The sequence below is a fragment of the Elaeis guineensis genome, chromosome 4, assembly GCF_000442705.2.
Source record: "Elaeis guineensis isolate ETL-2024a chromosome 4, EG11, whole genome shotgun sequence".
Lineage (NCBI taxonomy): Eukaryota > Viridiplantae > Streptophyta > Magnoliopsida > Arecales > Arecaceae > Elaeis > Elaeis guineensis.
Window position 1 is genome coordinate 44801712 of NC_025996.2, and position 27565 is coordinate 44829276.

At 38.0% G+C, this 27565-nt stretch overlaps 1 protein-coding gene across 8 annotated transcripts in view; it reads right to left on the reverse strand.

Moving 5' to 3' along the window:
* Positions 1 to 27565, reverse strand: part of LOC105042869 (stress-response A/B barrel domain-containing protein UP3) — a 49623-nt gene that overhangs the window by 16912 nt on the left and 5146 nt on the right. For all 8 annotated transcript variants that reach the window (XR_831602.3, XR_012140967.1, XR_831603.3 and 5 more), the window contains exons 4-5: positions 4739 to 4878; positions 4520 to 4588 (exon numbers count right to left, since the gene is read on the reverse strand). Coding sequence is in view for 3 of the 8 variants with exons in the window: in XM_073256489.1 (XP_073112590.1) it covers positions 4520 to 4588; positions 4739 to 4878 (209 nt within the window). In the remaining 5 variants the exon portion in view is untranslated. The remainder of the gene's footprint in view (positions 1 to 4519; positions 4589 to 4738; positions 4879 to 27565) is intronic.

The following is a 27565-nucleotide window of genomic DNA, read 5'->3' on the forward strand; positions in this document are numbered from 1 at the left end:
ATGACCCATATGAATATGGTACATTCGAGGCATCGTCTTCTAGTGGTTACTATCCTATGCAGTCTGGAGCATCTTACGAATCAGATTTTACTACCAGCATATTCGGATGGGCTCTTCTACAGCCATACCATCATCCTAAGGATACTTTTCAGCATCAGAGTTTGAGTGAGAGATCTGAGATGTCTTACAATCCAGAAAGAATACCTTATGGAATAAATATTCAGGAATACAGTGCATCTTGGTTAGAGGATTAGACTGATGTTCCTCTAAATTATGCCAATGATCCAGATATCTACAAGTGTCACAGACACTCGAAGAGATATTAAATATAGAGCAGATGTTGAGGTTAGTATATCATTTTTTGTGCTTTGTACTTTAAAAGTTTAGATGCATTTTAATGCATATTATATATTTTTTTTTAATTTTAAGATGATATATTATAATTTAATGTAAATAAATATATATTTGAAATTTTGGATCAAGAGTTCCTGTACCGCTACCGAACTCAAAAATTGAACCAAATATATCAATAATATGCAATATAATATAATTTTGGAGTTGTATTTATGAATTAATAACTTGAAGATTCAAAAAAAGAAATAAAAAAAATTATACCGGTACCGAACCGGTACGTCGGAGCATACCATGTGTCGGTACGGTATGGAACCGATACCGTACCATACCGATCGAATGCCAGTACGGACTTCGATACCGGTACAACGGACCTTGCACGATACAGTGTTGTACTGCTGGCCAGCCAGAACGAGTGCCAGTATCAGTTCCACATACCCTTTTTTGCTATATTACATCTTAATCTAAATAAAATTTTAAATTTTGCACCAATATATGTCTCATGAAATTATTTAAGCATATATTTTTTTATTTGAATAAAATTTAAAATTTTGCCACAACCAACAAATTATTTTGATCTTGGACAAATTATTTTGATCTTGGACTATAGAAGACATGAGGCTCTTGTTATGCACAAAATTAGGAGTTTCAAAGTCCAACAATCTTAGAATTTTTTTTTAGAAACCTCAGCCAAGGGTTATTTTTGTTGGAATATGCGCTTGAGTAGGGGCATTTTAGTGTCACCAACTAATAGGATTCTAGACCTAGTAATTTATGAAGTGATAAGAATCAAAACAAAAAATTCCCATCCACTGTTACAATAGATAAGAAGTGGCTTTTTAGGTTGTCACTTTTTTTTTTTTTTAAATGAATGGATCTCGTAGAGGCCTATCTTATTGTTGGCTGATCTCTATTTAAACCTAGAGACATTTTCGAGAAGACTCACTCAATACCCACTTTTCCTCCTCCCTCCCATATGGTGCTGCATGAAAAGTCTTCGTCACCTCGAGCTCAGGATTTGAGGGGTTGAAACATGGCTCCAACCTAAGTGGTCATAGTCTAGAGTCTCTAGACCCCATCAGACCTACGAGGATGATGGCATTGTGTTCCACCAATGACTGCAGAACTTGTGATCAGAATCAAGATGCTTATAAGGAGAGTCAAAGATCTTGGGGTTAAGCGATTCAAGGTAGGTTTCTACCCCATTTGTACTTAGATAACATTGGTACCAGAGCACCTATGCTTGCCTTTGCCTCTCTTTTCTTGCTTCCTTGTTGTCTGTTAAAAAAAAATTGTGATGATAGATCAATGGTGAAAGGGGCAACCAGGCTATCTTTGTAGTTGGCCTAGCACCAATTTGGCAGCCACGGCAGTCTGCCCTCTTGATAGGGAAGGAGGGACAATGGCCAGGCCCATCCAGCCATATGGATGAGAAAAGAAGAAAGAAAAGGAGATATGATGTTTTCATTTTGTGGATCATAAATTTTTTGTTGGATCATTGTTATATTTCTTAATGGATCAAAACTAGTTTCTTATGGCATCCTAAAAACTAATCTGAATCCATCATTATGCATGATTTAATCTAAGCTATTGATATTTTTTGAAGCAAGGTAGTCAAAGGCAAAAGGCCCCTTAAGGCACTGGGGGGTCTAGCGTCTTTAGGCGAGAGGCGCTAGAAAAACGCTCGCCCGAGTGAAGTAAGGCTTTAAAATTGAAAAAAAAAATAAAAAATATGTATGTATATGTATATATATATATATAACAACTAAAGATAACTATTATAACATGAATTATCATATAATTAATAATTTAAGCATAAAACTTATACAAAACAGTAAAATGCTCAACTAATTCAAGATAAAATATATGATAATAAGCCATAGGCAGATCTAAATTTGAATAAAACAGAAAATATAACAATCCTAAAGTTCATCAACAGAGTCTCATAAATAAAACAGAGAACATAAAATCCTAAAGTGGAAACATATAAATGAAACAAAAAAGATAAATAGCCCTAAAGCCTAAAGTTCATCAATAGAATCATCAGATTCAGTTCCACTTCCATAGTTGTCATCACTTTCATCTTTTCCATACTAATTGACCACTTTATCCCCTATTAATAATAGAACTGAGAAGTTAAATGGGTGGCCTTTAAGATTTTTTACACTTTTCAGCCATTAAAAAAAAATACTTGTAGAGTTCACTGAGGCGCCAAAGGCAAGCCCTTCGCCTCATTGAGAAAAGCCCTAAAAGGTGCCAAAGGTGTGCGCCTGAGTGAAGGGGCATCGTCTGAAGCATCAAGAGTGATGACCTCTTCTGGCGCCTTGCCTGAGTGCCTGAGGTGCGCCTTTTAGCGTCTTTGATGTCAATGTTTTGAAGTTATGAACTCTTTATGATATTGGATTTGAAATCATTAACCATTCTATATTTTCATGAACCAAATCACCTTGAACCAGTTGAGTTGCGCCAGGATCCTTTGCATAGAGACCAAAACAAACACTATTCTGCTTCAATTAATCAGGCTTGGTTTGGGTAAACCAAACAAAGCAAAATCAAGTTAATCAGGCTTGGTTTGGGTAAACCAGATCTGATCTGGTTCATTTTATTTTCGGTCTGGACTGATCTGTGACAGAAAGTCATAGCAGGACAGCAGTTAAATTCTGAGAACTGATGAGAGGGCTGAAAGTAAATATTTGCAACATTCTGAAATTATTTTTAAGGACAGACAGGGACTTTTTTGTAACAATGGTTATGGGACAGTAATTTATGCATGCCATTTGGTGCATTTTCCCATGCTTCATGTTTCATTTGGTGGATAAATACGCATGATAGGATTGTATGAATTCTTTAAACATTAAAAATCATGCATTATGTTGTGAATTACATGAAAATTATGTGATCAATATCATTAGTCATGATCTTATCATGTTTAATTATTTCATACCGAGATTTGTTTTGTCTTCTAAAGCAATGAGCACAGAGTCAAAATGAAAATTTGATTCTGTGCATTCTTGTACGGTTTTGGCCCTTTTGGGTATTGTTTTGCTCTGTTAGATCATGAACTTCAAATTATGAAAATTTTGATGTGTTGCTATCATGATGATCATGAGATGAAAAGATGTTCTTCGGGTTGTTATTTGTTTAAAAAATTTCTGAATGGATCTCATAGTGGCGTATCTCATCATTGGCTTGACTCTACATAATCCTATCATTGGCTTAACTCTACATAAACCTAGAGGTGTTTCCAAGAAGACTCATTCAATACCCACTTCTCTTCCTCTTCTTCCTTCCATATCAGTGCTATATGAAGGCTCACCATACCTCGAGCTCAGGATTCGAGGGGTAGAAATATGGCTCCACCCAAAGTGATCGTACCCTAGACTATACTGTGCTTATGGGGACAATGGCGTCATTCTCCACCACTAATTGCAGACCTTGCAATTGGGATAAAGAGGTTTGTAAGGCGAGTCTATGATTTTGGAATTAAGCGATTTGATGTAGGTTTCTACCCCATTAACACTTTGATAACAATTTCTTTTGGAAGTGAACAAGAAGGAAATCAAGCCACTTTTATAGTTTTATATATATTAGAGATGCAGACTCAAGGACTAAGGATAAATTTTTAAATATTGCACTAATATATCTTTTCATGAAATTATTTAAGTATGTATTATTTTTTATCTGAATACAATTTAAAATTTTTCTGTAACCAACAAACTGTTTTGAATTTGGAGCTCTTATGCATAAGATTAAAAAATTTAAAAGTTTTAAAGTCCGACCATATTAGACTTCCTTTATAGAAAAATATAGCCGAGAGTTATTTTATGCATTGAAAAACTAAGAAATCAAGCCATTTTATCGATTTTGTATTCTATTATAATAATATTATATGCATAAAATTAAAAAGTTTCAAAGTCCAGCAATATTAGAATTCCTTTAAAGAAAATATAGCCAAGGGTTATTTTTGGAATTGAAAAATTGGGAAATCAAGCAGCTTTTATATAGTTTAAGGATAACAACACGGTTTGTGAACAGCTATATGACAATAAAACCTGACTTGTCTTGATTTCCTATTGATCAAAAGAACGACAGTATGACATATTCAAAAAAAAATAAAAGTATCTAAATATTAAACATCTAAAGGTTTGACAACTATGTGATCACGTACCTCTCCCCTCCGGAATATGGGAAGTATATCATCCTCTACTTCGGATTCATAATCCACAGACACCGACCCCTAAGAGTTCCAACAAATTATAAGCACACATAACATCAATTAGAAAAATGGGAAATAAAATTTTACATGATTCTTTTGAAAAAATGAATAAGGAATACAAGAGAAAAGAAGAGTAAGGGACTGGAAAGGTAATTACATGTTGGGGCATACATAGCAATATGGTATGACATGTTCCTTAAGAACTCCAGAGTAGTAAGAGTTAACATAGAACCTTGCAATGTCTTCCTTTTTTTGAAAACGCATATATACTGCATGGGTAAAATTATCAACATTTGGATCTTCTATGCGACCTGCAAGAAAAGAAATTCATTTAAATGTAAGAGGATCAAAATCTGATATTTGAATATAAATGTGGTATTTATTATTAAATCTAGTCTTTCATTTCCTCAAGATTATGCTTCATCACATAATATGGACTCAAATGGATCCAATATTCAAAAAAATAAAAAAGGCAGACAGGACTAACATATAGAAAAAAAACAGACAAGGCAGAACCATTCTGAATTGCTAGGTTCAGGATGTACCAGCCTACACTGGTCAGTTAGCAAGTCAATTCGGGTGGTCAACTCAGTACAGGCCTTGAATTGGCCTAAACTGACCCAAATCAAGAAGAACTGCCAAATTCCGCTCAGTTTGGAGCAATGCAGGCCCACCTAATTATAAGTATGGTCTGCCTTCTCTACCTCCTTCTGCCCCTTTTTCTTTTCGATTTTAGGGAGCAGAAGAGGAGAATTTCATTTTCACTAGTTAAGATAAAAAAATTTTGCTTGTTAAAGTATAATCCGCTCCACCCTTCTCATCCTCCTCTTTTTCTCTTTTTCATGCAAAAAAAAGGCAAAAAATAGGGAAAATAAGGGGATGATTATGTCAAAATTTAGTATGATTAGCTGTTTGATTTAAGGTGAATCTACATAACACCAAAGAAATCATAATTTTTTGTTCATCATGTAGTTTTTTAGATTAAAAATATATTTTGGATTAAAGATAATAATAAATAAAATAATTTTCACATTCTTTTTTTTGTAAAATTGATAGGATGTTTAAAGATGTGCATGCTACTTGCTCTCTTCAATTTGATAGCAATTTATTTAATTTGGATATGATTATGGCTACCCAAAGGAGCAATTTTGAAAGTAGGTTTGTAATACTCCATCCCTACGCATGGATCTCAAAGCAGCATCAAAAAAAATTTGAGAAAAGACTCCGTTATAGTAACGAAGTCTTTTTCTTCCTAAGCGACTCCCGATCAGAGCCAGAAATCACCATCGGGGAGGAGTCAAACTCCTGACTCCTCCCCTCTGGCCCTATTTAAAAAGGAGGGCTCTTCTCTCTTCCTCCCATCAATATCTGAGTCCCAAATCAATGAAAATCACTGGAAGTTCTTCACGGAAGCTTGTTTTGGGGTTCGTCGGAAATCACAGTCAAAAGCCACTGAAAAAGAGGTAAGAATCTTTCGATGTCGAGCTTATCTAGTTTGCCATCTTCCATAACCCACAATGCTTGAATTTCCGACCGGCAATCGCCAGATTTGCCTTAAGAAACCCCTCCCTTGTTTCGGATTGTATTCCGCCCCTTTCTTTTGGAATTTTTCGACGCCGGTGGTTACTACCGACCACCGATCTGGGTTCCTAAACTGCACCGCAGCAGTCCCAACTGCCACCGGCCACAGCCGCACCGGCCGTGGCCTCCGATCCAAGGATGAAAGAGAGACCCGAAGGTCCCCTATTTTAGAACCCACGAAAAAAAAAAGAAAAGAGAGAGATTCTCTCCCTTCTCTTCATAGATATCCACTTTCTCTCTCTAGAAAGTTCAACTTTCTCTCTCTAGAAAAATATCACTTTCTTTCACTAAAAATTTTTCTCTCTAAAAGTGCCTCTTTAGATGGTCTCTATCTTCTAAGGCTTTATGGCTTCTTAAAAAGACCCTTTAATGACTTTGATAGGTCTGGTAAAAAGATCTTGATCATTGATTGTCGAATAGCCAGCCATACAAGGATTTAGAATTTTTATTTTTGAGAATAATCATGATTAAATACTTTCGGATATTAGGTTTAAAAAAAAAATTGAGAAGCTTGTTAAGATGGCTCCACGTCGGATAAAGAGAGTTGCTCGAGATGTTATTCGAGAAACATCGAACCCACAGGAGAATGGTACTCCCCAACCGATTAGTGGCACCCTCCAGCAGGAGGGAGTCGTTGATCCGATTGGAACTACTTTGACAGCGCATCAAGAACCGAACATGGCTCGATTAATGCAAACTTTAGTTGGGGTGATACTGAGACAGCAGCAATTGCTTGAACAGCAACAAATACATCAAGATATACCACAACAGCATGGTCATGAAGAGCAGCCAATGCAGCAAAATAACATCGCGAAATTTAAAAAGCTAGCTCCACTGACCTTTAAAGAGACCACTGAACCTTTGGAAGCTGATAATTGGATTATGGAGATGGAAAAGACGTTCACTGTTCCAAAGTGCCGTGATGATGAAAAGATTCAGTATGCAACTTATTTATTATAAGGTGAAACATTCAATTGGTATCAAAGATTGCAAGATAAATATGAGCAAGAAGGGGAACAACTCATCTGGGAGAGATTTCGAAAGGCGTTTTATGATCAGTATTTTCCTCGAAGATAAGAATTCAAAAAGAACATGAATTTATTTATCTAAAACAAAGAACTATGATGGTTGCGGAATATGAAGCTAAATTTACAAAGCTTACCAAACTTATTCCGAGGATGGTTGAGGATGAGCGTGATCGAGTGCATAAATCTGACATGGGACTGAGGACAGAGATTAAGAAACAAGTAGTGCCATATGAATTAACTATTTATGCAGATGTGGTAAATAAAACATTAATAATTGAAAGGAAAGTCAATAAAAAATATGCAGAAAGAGAAAAAAATCAAAAGAAAAAAAATAGATCGAATGATTCTCAAGAACATAGTAATAAAAATATTGGGGGTATGAATAAGAGATCATTGAGTGATAATTCTGGATCATCTGACAGTGTTAGATGCTCTAGGAATGGCAAAGCTCATAGTGAAAAGAACTGTCGCTGGAATATTGGTGCATGTTTTGGGTATGGTCAGAAGGACCACAAAATAGCTGAGTGCCCAGAAAAAATAAAGAGTTAATTTGCCCCAACAATTGAACAGAATAACGATGGAAACCTGAAACTCCAAACCCAAGGAAGAGTCTATACTCTCATACAGCAAGACACACAAGTTTCTGATACAATGATGATGAGGGAATCTCAAAATTAATCTGATTGATTAATTAATTTTACTTACGAGGTAAGTAATGCAATTCTTTTTCTATATTCATCAGCAAATTACAAAATATTTTCTATATAGAATTATTCATGGTTTATAAATTCGATAAATTATATTTTGGATTATTGAATGTCCTTTTTTCCATATATTAAATGATTTGTGATTGATTGTATTAATTTTAATATCAATTATATCTTTTGATTTCGATGTCGTTTGGTTTATGACTTTTCGAATTGGAATGTGAATTTGTATTTGATCTGATATGGATTTCAACTCGTAGCCTATGTTTCGAACCCCACCAATAGGGGTTAAATATTGATATTTTGATATCCTGTCAGTGGGGTTATATACTGATATTTCGATACCCTGCCAATGGGGGTTATGCGCTAGTATTTCGATACCCTGCCAGTGGAGGTTGTGCACTGGTACTTTGATACCCTACCAGTGGAGGTTATATGCTGATATTTCGATATCCTGCCAATAGAGGTTGTGCGCTGGTACTTTAATACCCTGCCATTGGGGGTTATACAATGGTACTTTGATTTAGTTCATGGCTGTTAAGATGAACGTGATATTTTGAAGAAAATCGATTTATGAACTTGAAAATGAATTTTGAAAAGATTGAATTTGCATGAATTTATTAGTGTTATGTATTTTGAATTAATGCACCTTGTATGCTTATTTTAAATATATTATTATTGCTGAATTTATCTAGTTAAGGAGTACATTGCTTACTGGGCTATCTACCTCATTACTTTATTTTACTGTTTTTACAGATTCAGAGATCTAGCTTGACTCAAGGATTCTATATGGGAGAGCGAATTAGAGGCGGACTTTGATATTTTATTTTAAATTAGGATTTATTGAAATTTGATGCAAGACTATAAAATTTTATTTTGCAAGATATTTGACTTAGTTATTTAAAATAAAATTGAACATTAATTATTTGAATTTTATTTCGCTATTGCTTCATAATATCATGATAAGATGCCTTGCACGCTTGTGGAGAAATTCTCCATAGGTATGCGGTGGTGCCATGACCCTTAGCTTGCGATCTCGGATCGAGGGCGTGACAAGATTGAGAGAATAGTTAAGGCAATTATACCACTATATCAAGTGCTTAGGATCGTGGATAGCGAGAGATACCCTCAAATGGATGCCTCATTGATGGTGTTAAGGCTGAGATCAGGCAGGCAAATCCATAGAATGTTAATAAGTATATCAACATCATTGAGCAAAGATAGAATTACCAGACGGGCAAGGAATTATATCTAGCACGTAATCCAACTGCAATCCTTAACTTGTTTATTATTATAAAATAAAATCCAAGTACAATTATTTGTGTTAGTTAAATTAATTAACTAATTGAAAATATGGCTTAGTAGCCTATTACCTGAACCTCGAAGCTCCAATAAAGTATCCTAGGAATCAAGATTTTCAAAACCAGTATTGGACACTATTTTGGTCAACCGACGGCATGAATTAGTATGGCCCCATACCTGACCGAACTAACACGTACCTACAAAGGAAGGGACGAACCGGAGAAGAGGAAAAGAGAGAAAAAAAGAAAAAGAGAGAGAGAGGAGGGGAGGGAAGCAGGTTGAGGCGGTGGAGATGCTGTCAGTGGCCCCAGAGGCTGTGCAGGCCCTCAAAGGGCCATGGTGGCCACTGCGACTCCGCATCGTCCATGAAAGAAAAGAGAGAAAAGAAAGAGAAGGGGGGAGGGAAAGAAAAAGACCGATGGGGGTCCAACACAGAGACCGTCAGAGGGCCTCTGACTGGCTGTCGGTTTTTTTAAAAAAGCTTTTGAAACAGAGACGATCGTCTCTATTTCATGGCCGTGGAGTCGCAGGTGGCGTTTACGTCGCTCGACAGCCTCCAACAACAGTGAAGCTGACTTGCCGGCTTCACGATTGCTCATCTTTTTTTAAAAAAATTGAAATAGTGAAGCCGGCAATGAGTTTGCCGGCTTCACTCAAGCCCACAGCCGACTTCACTATTCATCATCATTTTTTAAAAATATGATGCAAGAAACAAGGACAGTCATCCCTATTCCACGACTGCGGCTCCACTAGGGGTGGCAAAAATCGATCTGACCCACCAACCTGACCCACGTTCGACCCACCTTAAATAGATTTGGATTTGAATTAATAGATTCGAATCATAAACGAGCTGACCCATTTAACCTGTTTAATAATCGGATCGGGTTCAAATTTCAGATGGTTGATCTGTTTAACCCGTTTAATAAATGGGTTGGAACAAGTCGGATCGGATTAGGTTGTAATCCGTAAATCCGCATAGCTTAAAGGCTTTAATATAAAATCCTAAAAGCCTTTCGGTTCGGCCTTTCCTCTCTTTCGATATCCTAGACGACTCTTTCGTCTTTCTGTCTTTCGGCCTTCAACTCTTTCCTCCTCCGATCCGTCTTCTAGATTTAGGGTTTGGTTTCTTGATTTCTTCCTTCGGTCCTCCATAGTTCCACTCCTTCGATAGCGGCCTAGCCGGTGCTTCCAACTTCCTCCCAATGACGGCCGAGGCTCCTTTACTCCTTGGCTCCTTCGGTAGCCGCCTAGCCGGTGCTTCCACCTTCCTTCCAACGGTGGCCGATTTCCTCCTTCGATCCTCCTTCATTGCCAATCCTTGAGAGGTGGGCTAGTCAACACTCGACCGTTGCTAAGGGAGGGCTTGTGCCTCTTGGCACCTTGGCCACTCAAGATCTAGGATTTTTCTCCTTTTTTCTCTTTCGATGGCCGGAGCTTTCTTTCTCAGTGGCCATCGCTGAGGGGGGTTGGCCACTTGAGATCTAAGATTTTTTTCTCTATTCCTCTTTTCTTCTTTTAATGGCCGGTGCTTTCTTCCCCAACGACCGTCATTGAGGGGGGTTGGCTGCTCGAGATCTAGAGTTTTTCCCCCTTTTCCTCCTTCCATGCTTCCTTATTCCTTCCCCAAGGTATATTTTCCTTATCCTTAATCATTAATCTAAGGTTTTTGAATGTTTTTCTTGATACCTGATGGAAATTGGTCGGTTGTTACAGTGTTGCTTGGCCGGTTGTTACAGAATTTTTCTTCCGTGTTTATTTCATCATTAGCTGTTATAGTGTTACTGTAGTTTCTTTGATTCTAATTGTTTTGATTAATTGCTCTAATTGCTCTAATTAGATTAATTGCTCTAGCTATTTTGTATTCTTTTGATTAATGGTTACTGTATTGTATTCCTTTAACTTATGTTTTTTATGCTGGATGTCAAAATGTGCACTATGGAGGTTTACTTTAAGGTTTGTATATGGAGGCTATAATGATTTTGGGATATCTCTTTGCTGATTCAACTAATTCTAACAGCCATAATCTTAGACGGCCTTCTTCCATAAGCAACCGATTATTGTCATTTTGATTTAATTGCAGATTAAATACTAAATTTGAGCCTCTTCTTCCTCTTCCCTTCTTTGATGTTCTAACTGTTTTTTAATTTTTTATTGGTTAAACATTTATCCGAAGAACAAATTCAACCATCACAGCGTGTTTGGCTCAATTCTGCTACAGAACTTTTTGCTACACTCATGAAACTCCTTCATCTTTTGCCACTACAGAAAATTATATTTTCTTATAATTTTGGTTCTTATATTCCCTAACTGAGCTTGCTGTGAATATTTTGGTTTGCTTTTTGTATAATGTGTACTTGATTCAGTAAATGAAATTATAGCTTCCTACCAAAAAAATTATTTATTTTTTATGTCTAATTTTGATGTTTATATTTAAGTTTGTTGTTAAGGTTAAATCAAACGGATCAAAATTTAAATAGTATTGGGTCAAAAACAATCAATTTTCTTCAACAATCAAGTTAAACAGGTCGGGTCGGGTTGGGTTTGGTAAACAGATTATTTATTTAGTAAACAAGTTAAACGGATTGGATCAGATCGATTAAAAAGATTACCTATTTAACAAACAGGTTAAACGGATCGGGTCGGATGACCTATTTATTAAACATGTCAAATTCAGGTTGGAAAATCTGATCTATTTAATAAACAGTTCGGATTCAGATTTGATGTTTTCTGATTCAATCTGTATTTGATCCCATCCGTTTATAATCCAACCCAACCTGATTGCCACCCCTAAGCTCCGCCCATGCATTTTTCGCCATCTGATGGCCACGGCGGCCACCCAACGGTGGTGGAGATCCCTCTCTGCCGCTGTCCCCTCCATTCGATAGCATCTCTCGTCTCTCTCTCTCAAGGTTAAAGCTCCTATCAAGTGAGACCGAGCGCGGATGCCTCCGCGGCCCTCCGACGGCCTCGACGGGCTAGTGCCACCCTCTAACAGCATCATCCGACGTTTTTCTCCCTCTCTTTTCCTCTCTCTCTCTCGACACCGGTGTGTGCCGCTTTTCAGATCGAAACTATCCCGATTCCCCATCGATCCAGTTTGGCATGCCTTGAACCGTTCGATTTGGGATGGTTCTGAAAACCATGCTAGGCATGGACATGGATGGAGAATTGTTGACTGCCTGTCCAATGTCATTAATAAGAGAGAGCCAGATCTAGTCATTGCTGCCCAATGTCTGGAGGAGGCAAGTTAATTTTAATAGGATAAAGAACCATTCCTTCCATGCAGATAATTAACATTATATATTGTATGTCTTTCCCTAACTAAAGCTTTTAGGGAAGGCTCCCATAACTTTGGTGAGAGGATGATATGTTATTGTGTGAAGACAGAATTAAAAGGAAGAGAGTAGGTTAATAAAATGGTGCATACAACAAGCAATGAAAAGAAGCAAAGAGCTCACATGTCTTCTTGGAGTCCAGCTCAGTTAGACTGTTAGGTAAGCTGTTGTAATTGTCTAGGTTGTTAGAGTTTTGTTAGTAAATCTATTAGATGAGCGGGAAAGGATTAGAGGTAGTTACTGTCATAATTGTAGATATATATAAATTGATACACTCGTATACAAACTATGATTTTATTCTTAATAACCCAAAGGATCTTGTTGAGATTTGTTCTGCAACTCTATTCTTCCTTTCTTTGTTTCCACTCATCAAGTGGTATCAGAGCAGTAGATCTTTGGCCATAGCTGAGGGCACACGCTCACAAGAATGGAGGAAGGAGATCGCCTCGATGGTTCTTGAATCTGAGCATAGACAGAAAGCTAGATTGCAAGACATAGTAGCCAAGCTTCGATCCTTAATTGCTGGGTTGAATTGAGAGAATGTAGAAATAATGGAGCAGAGGAATCGAGCGGAGCAGGCGCAAGCAGAGAGAAATGGAACTAGTAGTAATCCATGGGGAAGTACTACTAAGTTGGAGTTTCCACGTTTTGATGGTGAGGGATTGGAGGGATGGTTGTTGAGATCGGAGTATTTTTTTGAAGTGGGGAAAATAGATCCTGAGAATAGGGTGAAAGTGGCAGCCTTGCATCTGGAAGGGCGTGCCATTCAGTGGCACCAAGGGTATCTAAAAGCTAAGGGAGCGAAGCATACTTGAATTAGAAAGAATATGTGAAGTCATTGGGAGCAAGATTTGGGAGTCATGCTTTCGATGATCCATTAGCAGAACTCAGAAATTTGAAGCAGACAGATTCTTTGCAAGATTACCTCAATGCTTTTGATGAGTTATATCCGAAGGCAGGTATTACTGAAAAACAATCCTTGAGTTTTTTCCTTTCTAGACTTAATGATGAATTGCAAATGCCCATTAGGATGTTTAAGCCAAAGAATTTGGCCGAGGCTTATTCTCTTGCTAGGCTGCAGGAATTAACTGTAGCAGCAATATAATATAAACCCAAACCTGTTAGCAAACCACCATTCTCAAACATGAGCAGTACAAACTATCTAAAACCCCTTATCCTAACCTCATCTACCACCCAATTCAGACCCTCTCCAAACCCCAAAACACAACCTACAGCTTCAGCTAACCCTACCACATCAAAACCACCCAATAATACGAATAAAAACCCAAGACCTACCCTTACTAGTAAAGAGATGGATGAGAGAAGAGCTAAGAATTTGTGTTTTTGGTGCGATGAGAAATATGTTCCTGGGCATACGTGTAAAAAGAGACAGTTATATGTGCTGCAAATTAAAGAAATAATAGATGAAGAGGAAATGGAGTTTAGTGTGCAGGAGAGTGAAGTGAGGATTATGTACAAGAGGGTCCACTCTCTTTGAATGCCATGTGGGGGATGGGTACTAATCAAACTATGATGATTAGGGGCAATTATGGAAAAAGAAGGTTACACATGTTGATTGACACAGGGAGCACTCGCAATTTTCTTAGTGAGCAGTCTGCTAGAAAGCTTAAATGTCAAATACAGTAGGTAGCTGGGATCTAGGTTGAGATAGCTAATGGTCAAGAGTTGAAATGTGACTTTATTTGCAAGAATTTCAGTTGGTGTATGCAGAAACAGGAATTTTCAACTGATGTGTACCTCCTTCCATTGGAAAGCTATGACCTCATATTAGGCATCCAATGGCTCAAAACATTGGGCAATATTAACTGGAATTTTGCAACCCTCACAATGAATTTCATATTGGATGGTAAAAATCATTCTTTATGTGGAGAGCAACTTAGTTCTCAAAAAGAGTTGCTTAATGCTATTACTGTGAACATGAGGTGTGGCATGATTATAAAGCTCTGATGTTATTCTGGAAACATGCCAGTTATCTTTTGCTCAAATGTTAACTACCGATTGGCCAGAGTTGCAAGCATTACTTCAGTCATTTGATGATGTATTTCGGGAGCCAAAAGGATTGCCTCCCCAAAGAATTTTTGATCATAAGATTCCCATCAAACCGGGTTCACAGCCTGTTAATTTGAGGCCTTACAGGTATGCTTCTGAACAAAAGAATGAAATAGAAGAAATGGTGAATGATATGTTGAAAAATGGGGTAATACAGAATAGCTCGAGTCCTTATGCCAGTCCAGTTGTGTTGGTGAAGAAAAAGGATAATACATGGAGAATGTGTATTGATTACAGAAATCTCAATAACATGACCATAAAAGATAAATTTCCGATTCCACTTATAGAGGAACTGTTGGAAGAGTTGGGGGGTGCTACAATTTTCTCCAAAATAGATCTTAGATCTGGATATTGGCAAGTAAGGATGTTTACAGATGATGTTCCAAAAACAGCATTCAAAACCCATGAGGCTCATTATGAATTTCTAGTGATGCCCTTTGGGTTGACAAATGCCCCATCTACTTTCCAATCACTTATGAATGCTGTCTTTAAACCATTGTTGAGGAAATATGTTCTTGTTTTCTTTGATGATATACTGACATACAGTAAAACTAAAGAGGAACATTTAATGCATTCACAATCTGTTTTGCAATTGATGAGAAATAATCAACTCTATGCCAAGGCAAGTAAATGCAATTTTGGTGCTAGTTCAGTGGAATACTTGGGTCATGTTATCACTAATAAAGGTGTCCAAACAGATCCAAAAAAGGTGTTGGTTGTTCAATCATGGCCTGTGCCCCAGAATGTGAAACAGTTGAGGAGCTTCTTGGGCCTTACAGGTTATTATAGAAGATTTGTGCAAGGGTATGTCAAGTTGGCAAGACCTCTCACTGAATTAATTAAAAAAAGCAATTTCCAGTGGAATGAAGTAGCTCAAAATGCCTTTCTTGTTCTGAAACAAACTATGATCAGTGCACCAGTTCTCTCTTTACCTAATTTCTCCAAGACCTTTATTGTGGAAACTGATGCATCTGGAGAAGGTATAGGTGCAGTGTTGATGCAAGATGGTCACCCACTTGCCTATGTAAGTAAAGCTCTTTCTCCAAAGAATTTGGCCCTCTTTACCTATGAGAAGGAAATGCTAGCCATATTGTTTGCAATCAAACATTGGGAGCACTATTTGCTACCCAAACACTTCATCATCAGGACTGACCGCAGGAGTTTGTAGTTTCTCCTTGAGCAGAGGCTTACAATGCCAGCTCAACAAGTGTGGCTGACGAAACTTCAACAGTATGATTATGAAATTCAGTATAAAAAGGGCTTCGATAACCAAGCTGCAGATGCTCTTTCAAGAGTAAATTTTGCTGCTTTAACTGTTATTACAGCAAACTTGGTTTCTGATCAATTAATGGCAGCAATTACATCCACTTGGCAAACTGATAGCACACTTGTTCAGATTATTGCAGACTTACAAGTTAGTGCTACTTCTCATCCTTTTTATAGTTGGCAACGTGGCCACTTAAGGAGGAAAGGAAGACTGGTGGTGGACAATTCTGAGGAATTAAGGAACAAATTGCTAGAACTCTATCATGATTCTTCTATAGGGGGTCATTCTGGAGTTACTATTACTGGAAAAAGGTTATCTGCTGTGGTTTATTGGAAGGGTTTATGGAAGTCTGTCAGGGAGTATGTTAGAAAGTGTGCTATTTGTCAACAAAATAAATATGAAAATATAGCTACTCCTGATACTTTACAGCCCTTGCCAAGTCCTCATGGTGTATTCACTGACATTTCCATGGACTTTATTGATGGCTTACCTAAGTCTTAAGGGAAGTCAGTGATCATGGTGGTGGTGGACAGGCTCACTAAGTATGCTCACTTTATGGCTCTTGCACATCCTTACACTGCCAAATCTGTTGCTCAGGCTTTCTTGGATAATGTATTCAAGCTGCATGGTCTTCCAGAAACCATTGTAAGTGATAAGGATGCTGTCTTTACAAGTAATTTTTGGCAGTTCTTCAAACGTCAGGGAGTTTCATTGCACCTTTCCACAGCATATCACCCACAAACTGATGGGCAGACCGAAGTTGTCAACAGGTGCCTTGAGAACTACTTGAGATGTATGTGTGGGGAGTGGGGACATTCCTTATTCTTGGAGTCAATGGTTATCTTTAGCAGAGTTTTGGTATAATACCTCATACCACTCTACCATACAAATGACACCATTCGAAGCTCTTTATGGCGTTATTCCTCCACTTCATATTCCTTACATGCCTAAGGACTCTAATGTGGCAGCAGTTGACATATACATGAGGGACAGGGAATCAGCAATTTCACTCCTTAAGCATCATCTGACTAAGGCAGCTACTAGAATGAAACAAGTTGCTGACAGGAAACGCACCGAAAGGCAATTCCAGATAGGAGATATGGTGTTTCTGAAATTGCAACCATATATGCAGCATTCAGTACCACATTCTCATGCCAAAATTAGTCAGAGATATTATGGGCCTTTTAAAGTCCTTGATCAAATTGGTCATGTTGCCTACAGACTTCAATTGCCTCCTGGAGCTCACATACATGATGTTTTTCATGTTTCACTTCTTAAGCCTGCTACTGCTAATTTGATAGCTTCACCTGAGTTACCTCACATGCCTACTCTTCCATACCCACAAGCTGTTTTGGACAAGAGGATGGTTAAATGTCGTAATCAAGCTACAACCCAATGGCTGATTCATTGGTCAGGCTTATCTCCAGCTGATGCAACTTGGGAGTATGCTGATGATTTTCAGCTTCGATGTCCAACCTTTGCTCCTTGAGGACAAGGAGCCTTTCAAAGAGGAAGGTATTGATACAGTATTGTGTGAACACAAAATTAAAAGGAAGGGAAAAGGTTAATAAAATGGTGCGTACAACAAGTAATGAAAAGAAGCAGAGAGCTCACGTGTCTTCTTGGAGTCCAGCTCAGTTAGACTATTAGGGAAGTTGTTGTAACTGTCTGGGTTGTTAGAGTTCTGTTAGTAAATCTGTTAGATAAGCGGGAAAGGATGAGAGGCAGTTATTGTTATAATTGTAGATATATATAGATTGATACACTTGTATACAGACTATGATTTGATTCTTAATAACCCAAAGGTTCTTGTTGAGATTTGTTCTACAACTCTAATCTTCCTTTCTTTGTTTATACTCATCAGAGGACAACTGTGGAAAGAAAAGATAACATGAATCCAAGTATTGTTAGGCACCGAGTATAACTGATTTAATATTTTATGATAAATAATATCTGATATGCAATTTACTTGATTGTATTTGTAGCTGAATGATGGTTTCATTTAGGGCTGAGCATGGGTCAGGTTTGGTCGGGTTGAGAGAAAATTTTCATCCGATCGAACCCAATCGGATTGAAGAAAATTCAATCCGCTATCAACCGTTTATCATATATAAACCGTTTGAAACCGAAGTAAACGATTTGTAGTAGATTCGGATGGGTTGTGTTGGTTTGGACTTCAATATTGATCCAATGTCGATTTAAGTCCAATGTTGGTCCACTTAAGCTTATTTGCTTTTTTTTTTATCAATTTAATGAAAAAAATCTAAACCTTATAAGTTATAATTTTTAAACTTATTTTTGAAGGATTACTCATCTGAAAGCAACTACATCTGAAAGCTCTCACTTTAGAATTGTCTCAAATTGATGTGCTTCCATCAACAATTCAACATTAATATTTTCATGAATCCAAATGGGTGATGGGATATTTTTTAGAATGAAATATTGAAATCTAAACGATGCCATCCAAAATAAAAGTGAGTTTGTGAAATACTACATCGATTGAGTTCGGTTTTATACGGATTAAAAGTATAGAAACCGAATCCGACCGTATATAACCAATTTTTTACAAATCTCAATCCGATTCCATCCGATTTATGTCTTTCAACAGGCCGAAAGCGATGTTTATTGGGTCAAATTGGGTGGGTTTCTTTGGATTTCGTTTATTTGCTCAGCCCTAATTTCATTTTAGGCTATCATTGAAACATTTGAAGAGGTTAGCTATTCTAATCCTCTTGCAAACGGCCTTCTCCAATGGCTATGAGTGTAACTGGTTAATTTGCATCCTAATTCACAGCAATTGGAGGAACAGACCAACATAATAGTGGTTGAACGACTTGGCAGGGGTGGCAACGGGTCGGGTATGGGTCGGATCGACCGATATCCATACCCGCGGTACCAGCAAAAAAGCCATACCCATACCCATCTCGGGTCAGATCGGATCAGGCTCCAAAAACGGATCAGGTCGGGTCGAGTATACCTGAAATCCAGATACAGTTAAAAAAAATTGCGCAGTGGAATAAAGCTCAATAAATTGAAAATTTTATAGCCAAAGAAGAATCTTTTCAATCAAAATCCCCAACCCTACAAAATATCATGCTAAGGAACCAACTCACACTGCCACAACTCAGACAGAATCCCATATACTTAGAAAAAAAACTAATCAGAACCTCGAAAACTCCTTTTTTTTCCCCGATTTTCCTCTATTTTTCATCTTCAGGAGTCCTAATCGGATGGGAGGCTTGGAGTGGCCGAATATAAAAGCTTAAGGGAGGCGGAGTGGCCGAATACAGGAAGCTTAAATGCTAGGGTTTTGTATTGGGTATTGGGTGTGTGTGTGTATCAGATCGGATTTGGGATGAGGCATACTATTATCCCTACCCGACCCATACCCGCTTCGGATTTTTTCTAAAAACCCATACCCGCTCCGGATTTTAACCGTGGTAGATAAAATCCATCCCATTCAGATCGGGTCGAATCGGATACCCGACAGATCGGACCAAATTGCCACCCCTACAACTTGGTATATGTCCACTAAAATCTAAGGCTCAGATTGAAGTGCATCTAAGAGAGGGTGAAGCCGGAGTATAACAATCCACTTTACAATAAATTTGCATATAATAAGAAGGTTCCAATGATTGGTTTTCTTGAAGGCTAATAGCAAAAACTAGAGCTTGATGAGTCAGAATTGCCTCCTTGACCAGCTGGTTTTACACCCAGAGGCTAGGGTGGATACAGAACAATGGACAGAGAAACATATAACACACACGTAACCAATCGAGCAACCATAGAGGTAAGCAGAGAGCTAATCCTCATCGCAAGGCTCTCTATCTGAGACATCATCTTGGAGATTTGATAGAAAGATGCTTAAAAGAGGTCATCATGGTACTCAATTTAGTTACGACGGTAGGACCAATCAAGATGGTAGGCTTACTGGAGCTACCCAGCATGACCAAACAAACAAGGGCGTCTAGCAAAAGAAAGCAATCTCTCGAATCAACACAAAAGGAAAAGAAAAGAGAATTGCTAATTTATTGAAGAGAGTGAAGGAGAAGCCTATTCATTCAAATTCTAAAATCAATGAGCCCTCAAATGATCGATTGCCCAGATTATCTCGTGATATGAGCAATGATGATAATGGCATTTTGAGCGATGATGCATTTGGTCACCAACGAGATGGTAATATACATAGTGCACATGCATATGATCCATAGTCCTATAATCTTGGTGAATTCACCAGTGAGTCATAGTTCACTCATGCCACACAAGATATAGACCATAGCACACGACCTAAAACCTGCAAAGATTCAATTACAAATAGGACATGCCTCCTCGCGGGGTTCGGGATACGACACTACTACTATAGATAATCTTGCATGAGTAGGATCCCTGGACTATCTAAATCCACATTGTATAGCAGATCTTATTCCGCATATTCAGTTATGATCCATATGGATATTCCATATCTAAGACATCATATTCGAGCAGCTACCATCCTCCATGGTTTCAGCCAAGGTTTTACATCCCAATGAGAGGGTGTCTCGACCGTCCCATCCCGTTCTTGTGAGAAAATAGGATCGGAATGGGGTCGGAACTCCGAAACCTATCCATACAGAGAGAGAAGAAGAAAGAGGAAAGAAAGAAAGAAAAAAAAGATGAAGAAAGAAAAAAAGTGAACGGAAAGAAGAAGAAAAAGAAAGGAAAGAAAGAAGAAAGGAAAGAGAAAGAATAAGAAAAAGGAAAAAAAGAAAGGAGATAAGAAAATGAAACAAAAAAAAGAAAAGAAAAATAGAAGAAAAGGAAAGAAAAGAAGGAAGAAAAGAAAAAACGAAAATAATGAAAGAAAAAAGGAAGAGAAAAGAAAAATATCTATCAGGACGCATGACTAGGACAACTATTGGGATAGGATGGGACAGTGGGGCATCCCATTCTATGGAGATACCGAGACACCTCCGATCCATGAGACATAAAACCTTGATTTCAGCAAATTATGAGTCAGATTTCATTGTCTCGATCTTCCCTCAAATGGGATAGCCAACCCAATATTAGACATCCAATAAGTATTAGGATGGTTGTCTAGGAGGATTAGATCATGGGATGTAGGGAAGGGCACCTTGGTTAGAGTCAAATCGCAAGTCTAGACTATACTCAGGATCCCGACATCTACAAGCGACATAAACATTCTACGAGAAACTAGATGTCGATACGTGTTTTGTATTTCAAATCAATTTGATACATATATTTTTAATTATATGTGCTCATACATTCTCTAAGTCAATTAACCGCATTCATTAATCAATCATACTATCTACTAAAATTAATATGACATTAAAAAAAAAATCAAAGTATCATTCAAATTATAATTCAAATAACCAAAATCATTAAAATAATCCCTAGAAACAAAAATAGTTGGAAAGATAAAAAATATTGAAAAACCAAAAAAAAATTTATTGGTACTAAACTGGTATGCCACACATATCGCATCAGTACAGCATGTATCAATACCATGCCATACCGATCACAGACCTATATGACACCTGGTATCAGTTCGGCAATCCTTGGCAAAAGGAATGTAAGAAAACAATCTAGCAAATCAAATTAACATAGCATGAAAATTCATTAGCCATCCTCATCATTGTCATCATTATCCGAGCCTTTTCCCATTGATTATGGGATTAGTTAAAGAGCGAAACCCAAAGAAGCGAAGGTTCCATGGAAGGATTGACCAAACTCATGACAGGCATACCATGTGAAGGAGAATATATGTTCTTATGAGGGACTCAAACTCAACATGTTGTAGATTGGGATTCATCTCCCACCTTCATTGTTTATCCAGATGGAGAATTTTAATGCTAAAATTTCACTTACTGTTAAAAGTGCTTCAACTTGTAACATAGATGACTCTGTAGCGTTTGATGAAGTTAAATTTCATGGTGAGGATGGTTTTCGATTCTTTGATGATGAAGCCGAATATTTTGAAGAAAGTAAGAAACCCTAGCTAAAGAATTAACTTCACAAAGGGCTATTAAAGCCTCAACATCTTTGACAAGATAAAACAAGTTGGGTATGTTTTCTAATAACCCATTGCCATGTGTACATGTAAAACATGGTGATATATCCACTAGGAATGTAACATCCAAATATTTCAGTCATTCATTGCCCAACATATCCCTCCCATGATTATAAATAAACAGCCTTGAATGATACACATTAACTACTGCACCATAGAGTACCCACAAACCCTAAATTTTGTGATTGCTTTTTAACAGCGATTACCTACTTAAGGTGAAAATGATCAAGTAACACCAAGAATTCCATGAACTCCAGGCATAAGAAAATCCAAAATTCATACTTCATAGGCAATACAACTACATCACTCATATCAAATGCTCAGCTTGCTTCTCAAGGCAAGGAATCTTGGAAAAGATGTTAGGACCCATAGGCATCGCTATCTTGATCATTGCATGAATCTTGCTTAGAGAGGCACATGTATTGAACCTTATATCACAATTTCTTGGAGACACATGCACCCCAAGCTCTAAGGAAGATTGTGTCACCCACAACACGCCCCCCCCCCCACCCCCCTCAAAGAGCATTTCGATATTATCAGCTTGCACATTATCTTTAACATGCTAGTATGAAACAAGCCCATTATGCTTGGTTCGCAAAGTTAATCAAGAGGCTATGACATTTGGTTTTGTGCATGTCATATGTAACGACCAAAGATCTTAACCTAAAAAGACTAGTCAAATGATATTTTTTAGAATTCTTGGCCCTGTATTAGTGCCGAAGAACATCCTAGTGCATAACCGATATAGGACTAAACACATGCTCATACAGTCCCCACATACTCTCCCTATTTAAGTTCTTGCATCCTCCACAAGCTAAGGGTCCAAATCTAGTTAAATCCAATCACAAACACATAATCAGCCTATGGTCAGCTCCAAATGGGCTCATATTGTAATATCCCCTAATCCACATAGACTATAGGCTTGGTCCACCATGATGCCATTTGCAACAATTTAGACTAGGACTTTCTCCAAAAAGACTAGTTGAAAGGTGTTATTTTGGTTTTCTTGTCCTTGTATAAGTATCGAAGATCTCCCAAGCACATAACTAGTATGGGCCTAAATACATGCCCACACAATCCTCACATCATGTATGATCATGCCATACCTATCCACATCTAAATTCCAGTTAAGATTGAACAAGAATGTTGCAAGTGTTATGCACAAGTTAAGAAGTAGAATGGCTATGATTTCTTTTTAAGTCCGCATAAATCTAGATTCAACATGCATCTTCTCTCTCACTGAACGATCGTGGGGCCCACAAAGAGAAATAAAAATTCCTATAAAAGATAATGAAACAATTGTAAAGAATAATATTAGATGAAGGCTTCAAAGTCCAACAATGTGGTTGGAGTCCAACAAGGGTCAACGGAACTATCCCAAATTGTCCGGTTCGGGGCATGCTGAATTGTACAGTCCTCGGATCGGGACGGTTTCGGCCTTCAAAATGAGACACCAATGAGGAACCGAGGGAGGAAGAAGGAAAGAGTGGAAAAGAGAGAAAGGAAAGAGTGGAAAAGAGAGAAAGGAAAGGGATAGGGAGAAATGGCCTTTGAAAATCGTCAGAGAGCTTTCGAGGCCACCGCTACTGCTATCGAGGCAATGGGCATCGTCCCGATCTAACACAGCAGAGAGGGGGAGATAAGGAAAGAGAGGAATGAGAGAGCGAGAAGGGGAGGGAAGGAAAGGGAGCAGGAGAAACGGCCTCCAAAGGCCGCCAAGACCGTCAAAGGCACTGTCGAGGCGGTAAGCCTTCGTTCGATTGAAATAAGGGCATTGGCCCTTGTTTCATTTTTTATTTTAATTTTATCAAATGAAGTCAACAATCGATTTTTTGTTATCTTTCTTTTTTTCCAATTTTCTGATGAAGTCAACAAATGCTGACTTCGCCCAATAAAATCAAAATAAAAAAAATGACATAGGAGTTAAAGCCCCTATTTCAATCGAATAAAGGCCCACCGTCTCAGCAACGCCTCCAAAGACCATTTCTCCCTCTCCCTTTCCTTCCCTCCCCTTCTCTCTCTCTCTCATTCCTTTCTTTCGTTCTCCTCTCTCCTCTCTATTGTGTCCAATCGAGACAATGCCCACCGCCTCAACGATGGTAACAGTGGCCTCTTCGGCCCTTCGATAACCTCCAGAGGCTGATTCTCCCTCTCTCTTTTCCTATCCTCCCCTTCCCTCTCTTTTTTCCTCTCTTTCCTTCTCCCTCTCCCTCTCTCTATTGTGTCAGTTCAGACCTGACATGGAACGGTACAAGGGCATATACCGAACTATATAACCGACCAACCAGTTCAGGGTTCGTACCAGCACCGCAAATCTTGAGTCCAAGTCTTTCACATTATATGACATAGAGATAGAAATTTCAAAACTTTTATTTAGGTAATTCTAGAATTGGTTTTAGAAACGTGAAAGTAGAGAGCAAGAGTCTTATGAGGTAAGCTAGACAAATCATAAAATTATTAGGGTTTGATTTTTGGTTGTTTTACATGTCTTTCTGTATAAGGCTATGTAATATTTTGATATTTTTTCAGAAAATATTTTGGGAATTAATACTTGCCTATCAAGAATCCTATTTGGTTTAGAAAGAAAGTCATGTAAAGTTTATGTTAGGATTGCATATTTCTTTCCACATATAGTGGAGGTTTTTATAGTATTATTTGTTGTATTATTATTGGCCTATGTTGCCATATATTTGCTATATTATTGTTGTATTATTGCTGGCCTATATTGACATACAGGAACATCCTATACTCTATATATATTGATTAATGAAACCCTAGAGGGTAAGCTCTTTTGCCCCTCTTTCATGGTATCAAAGCAAGAACTCTAACTAGGAATATTGATCCATAGCCACCAACCATCAAAACCACACCTTCCTCCTAGGTGATCTCTCCTCTTTGTTGCCGTTCAGCCTTCCCTGATACTGCTCGATCTCTCCTTGAGCTGCTGGGTTTTTCCTCCTATTGCTTTTTTTTTCTCATCTTCCCTGGTGTCGCTAGCCTTCTCTAGTGCTACTCGGCTACTCTTGCTGCCGCTCGATTTTTTCTGATCTTCCCTAGTTCTGCTTGGCCTTCATTGGTGCCACTCGGTCTCCCCTTGAGACGCTGCTTTTCTTTCTGCTACTGCTCATTTTTTTCTAACCTTCCCTGATGCCGCTGGCCTTTCCTAATGCTGCTCAACTTCTCTTGGAAAGTGATCTTTGTTGGTAACTTCTGATCTCATCTCTTTTTCTTCCAGTGGTGCTTTCTTTTAGTGGCAAACATATCTTCCTTTACCGCAACACTATCGATTGTTAACATCAAAACTCTCATACTATTAGAACTCAATTTTACATATTTGGTGTGGAAACAAGTTTTTCTAAATATCTTTGAGAGTTTTGGTGTTACTTTGCATGTGGATGGGACTAGTATTATCTCTCTTTAGATTATTGAAACAATTGATAAGAAGACAATTGTGAATCCAGAGTATTTAGCGTGGAAGAAAGTATATATCACCATACTTTTCTGGATTAATGCGACTTTCTCTTAGCATAATACAGATGGTCATATCCAGTTCATTCAAAACAGCCCATGACGCATAGAAAATCATGGAGGCATACTTTCTTAACAAGACTGTCTCTACAATCTTTTTTTTGAAATCTGAGTTATGAAGCATCAAGAAAGGATCAATGGGTATGAGTGAATATATGCAAAAAGTTAAATCCATAGAGGATGCCCTCCAGACGATTGGTGAAGCCGAGTCGGATCACAATTTGATCATGACTATTCTTCTAGGACTATTAGAGGAATATAGAGGATTTGTCAGTGCATTAAACACACACAGGATGAAATCTACTTTTAAGCAACTTCAACCACTTCTAATGCACCACCAAAGGAGAAGCCCTTTATGCAAATCACAGTCGAGGTCATCGCGGTGGATGCAAGGGTAGTTTTCGTGGAGGCCAAGGATAGCGTGGCTGACACAATTCAAATCCTGATCGTGGATATAATAGAGCATATACACATATTTCTTTTCATATATAGTGGTTAGGATTGTATATTTTTTAGACCTGATCTTATCTCGTGGTTAGCTAAGAAGCAGCCTACCATTTCTCGCTCCAGTTCTGAAGTGGAGTATCGATCTGTGACCTACACACTGGCCGAGATAGTCAATCCGTCGTCTACTTCGTGATCTTGGCGTCTTCTTATGGCACTCTGTTCGTATCTATTGTGATAATCTTTACACAACATACCTTACTACAAATCCTGTTTTATATGCCTGTACAAAGCACATTGAACTTGATCATTACTTCTTGTGGGAGAATGTTCAATCGGATGATTTGAATGTGGTCCATATCTCTTCTGACAAACAACTTACTGACACCTCACCAAACCTTTGTCCACTTCTCGATTTTCAATTTTGCGCATCAATCTTCACCTCCATCCCAAAGATGCTTAGCTTGCGGGGGATGTTAGGATTGCATATTTTTTTCCACATATAGTGGAGGTTTTTATGGTATTATTTGCTATACTATTGTTGGCCTATGTTGCCATATATTTGCTGTATTATTGCTGGCCTATGTTGCCATATATGAACATCCTGTACTCTATATATATTGATTAATGAAATCCTAGAACATGATATTCTATATCGGCCCAAACCGGTCGATACATCTCATACCATACCGTATTGGCGAAGAACTAGTCCGGATCAGGTTGGATTTTCGAAAAATGGCCTAAACCAGACCGAACCATTCGGTTCGATACGGCATCGGCCCAAACCATCCAATACTGGATGGTTCGGTCCGGTTCGAGATCGGTTCGGTCCGGTTCGAGATCGGTTCGGCCTGATTTTTTTTTTCTGTGTGCTATTGGGTAGGATTTTTTTTTTATGGTACCGTACCATACCGACCGACAAGCGGTATGGATTCCGATATCGAGTCCGCCAATCTTGCCCTAGAGAGTAAGCTCTTTTGCCCCTCTCAGTTTATAAAAGGAACTATTAGGATCGAATGAAAAAGCATTTTACACGATTTGTTTTGAATGAACGAAATGATTTCTTTAGGTCAAATTTGGTCTTTCTTCTCTTTTCTCTTTATCCCTATTCCATTCTCTTTTTCTTTCTTCTTTTCCTCCTCTCATTACTTCACTTTATTTCTGCCCTACCTTTTACTATTCTCTCTTATTTCTGCTGCTATTCTTCTTCTTCACTGGATTGCTAGCACTGCAGATTGATTTTTAGCAGAATATTAAATTAGACCTATACAGGACTTAGCTTTCAATTGTTTTAACCCTCGTTGCCCGATATCACGCGCCCAACCAAATGCAAAACTTTTGCCATTATATACTTCAATGTGATGCAAATGAAGTTGTGATCTCCTAGATAAGTGGGACCCATCTTAAATCAAGAAGCATCTACTCTGAATATAATGGGGAAGGTACTAAAATTAACCATAAAACTGGGTAAAGCCCATATTCTATAGGTACTCATGAAAATAAAATCTATAAGAAAGCATTAGTTAAAGGCCTTAGAATCTAGCCACATGACTGGACTCTAAGGCTTCACATTACATATAGTAGATAGATTTAGATATGTAAAGAATATAATTATTTTAGGACATTACGCTGTCATATATAGTCTACTAATAAGCACATAATCTTTTCA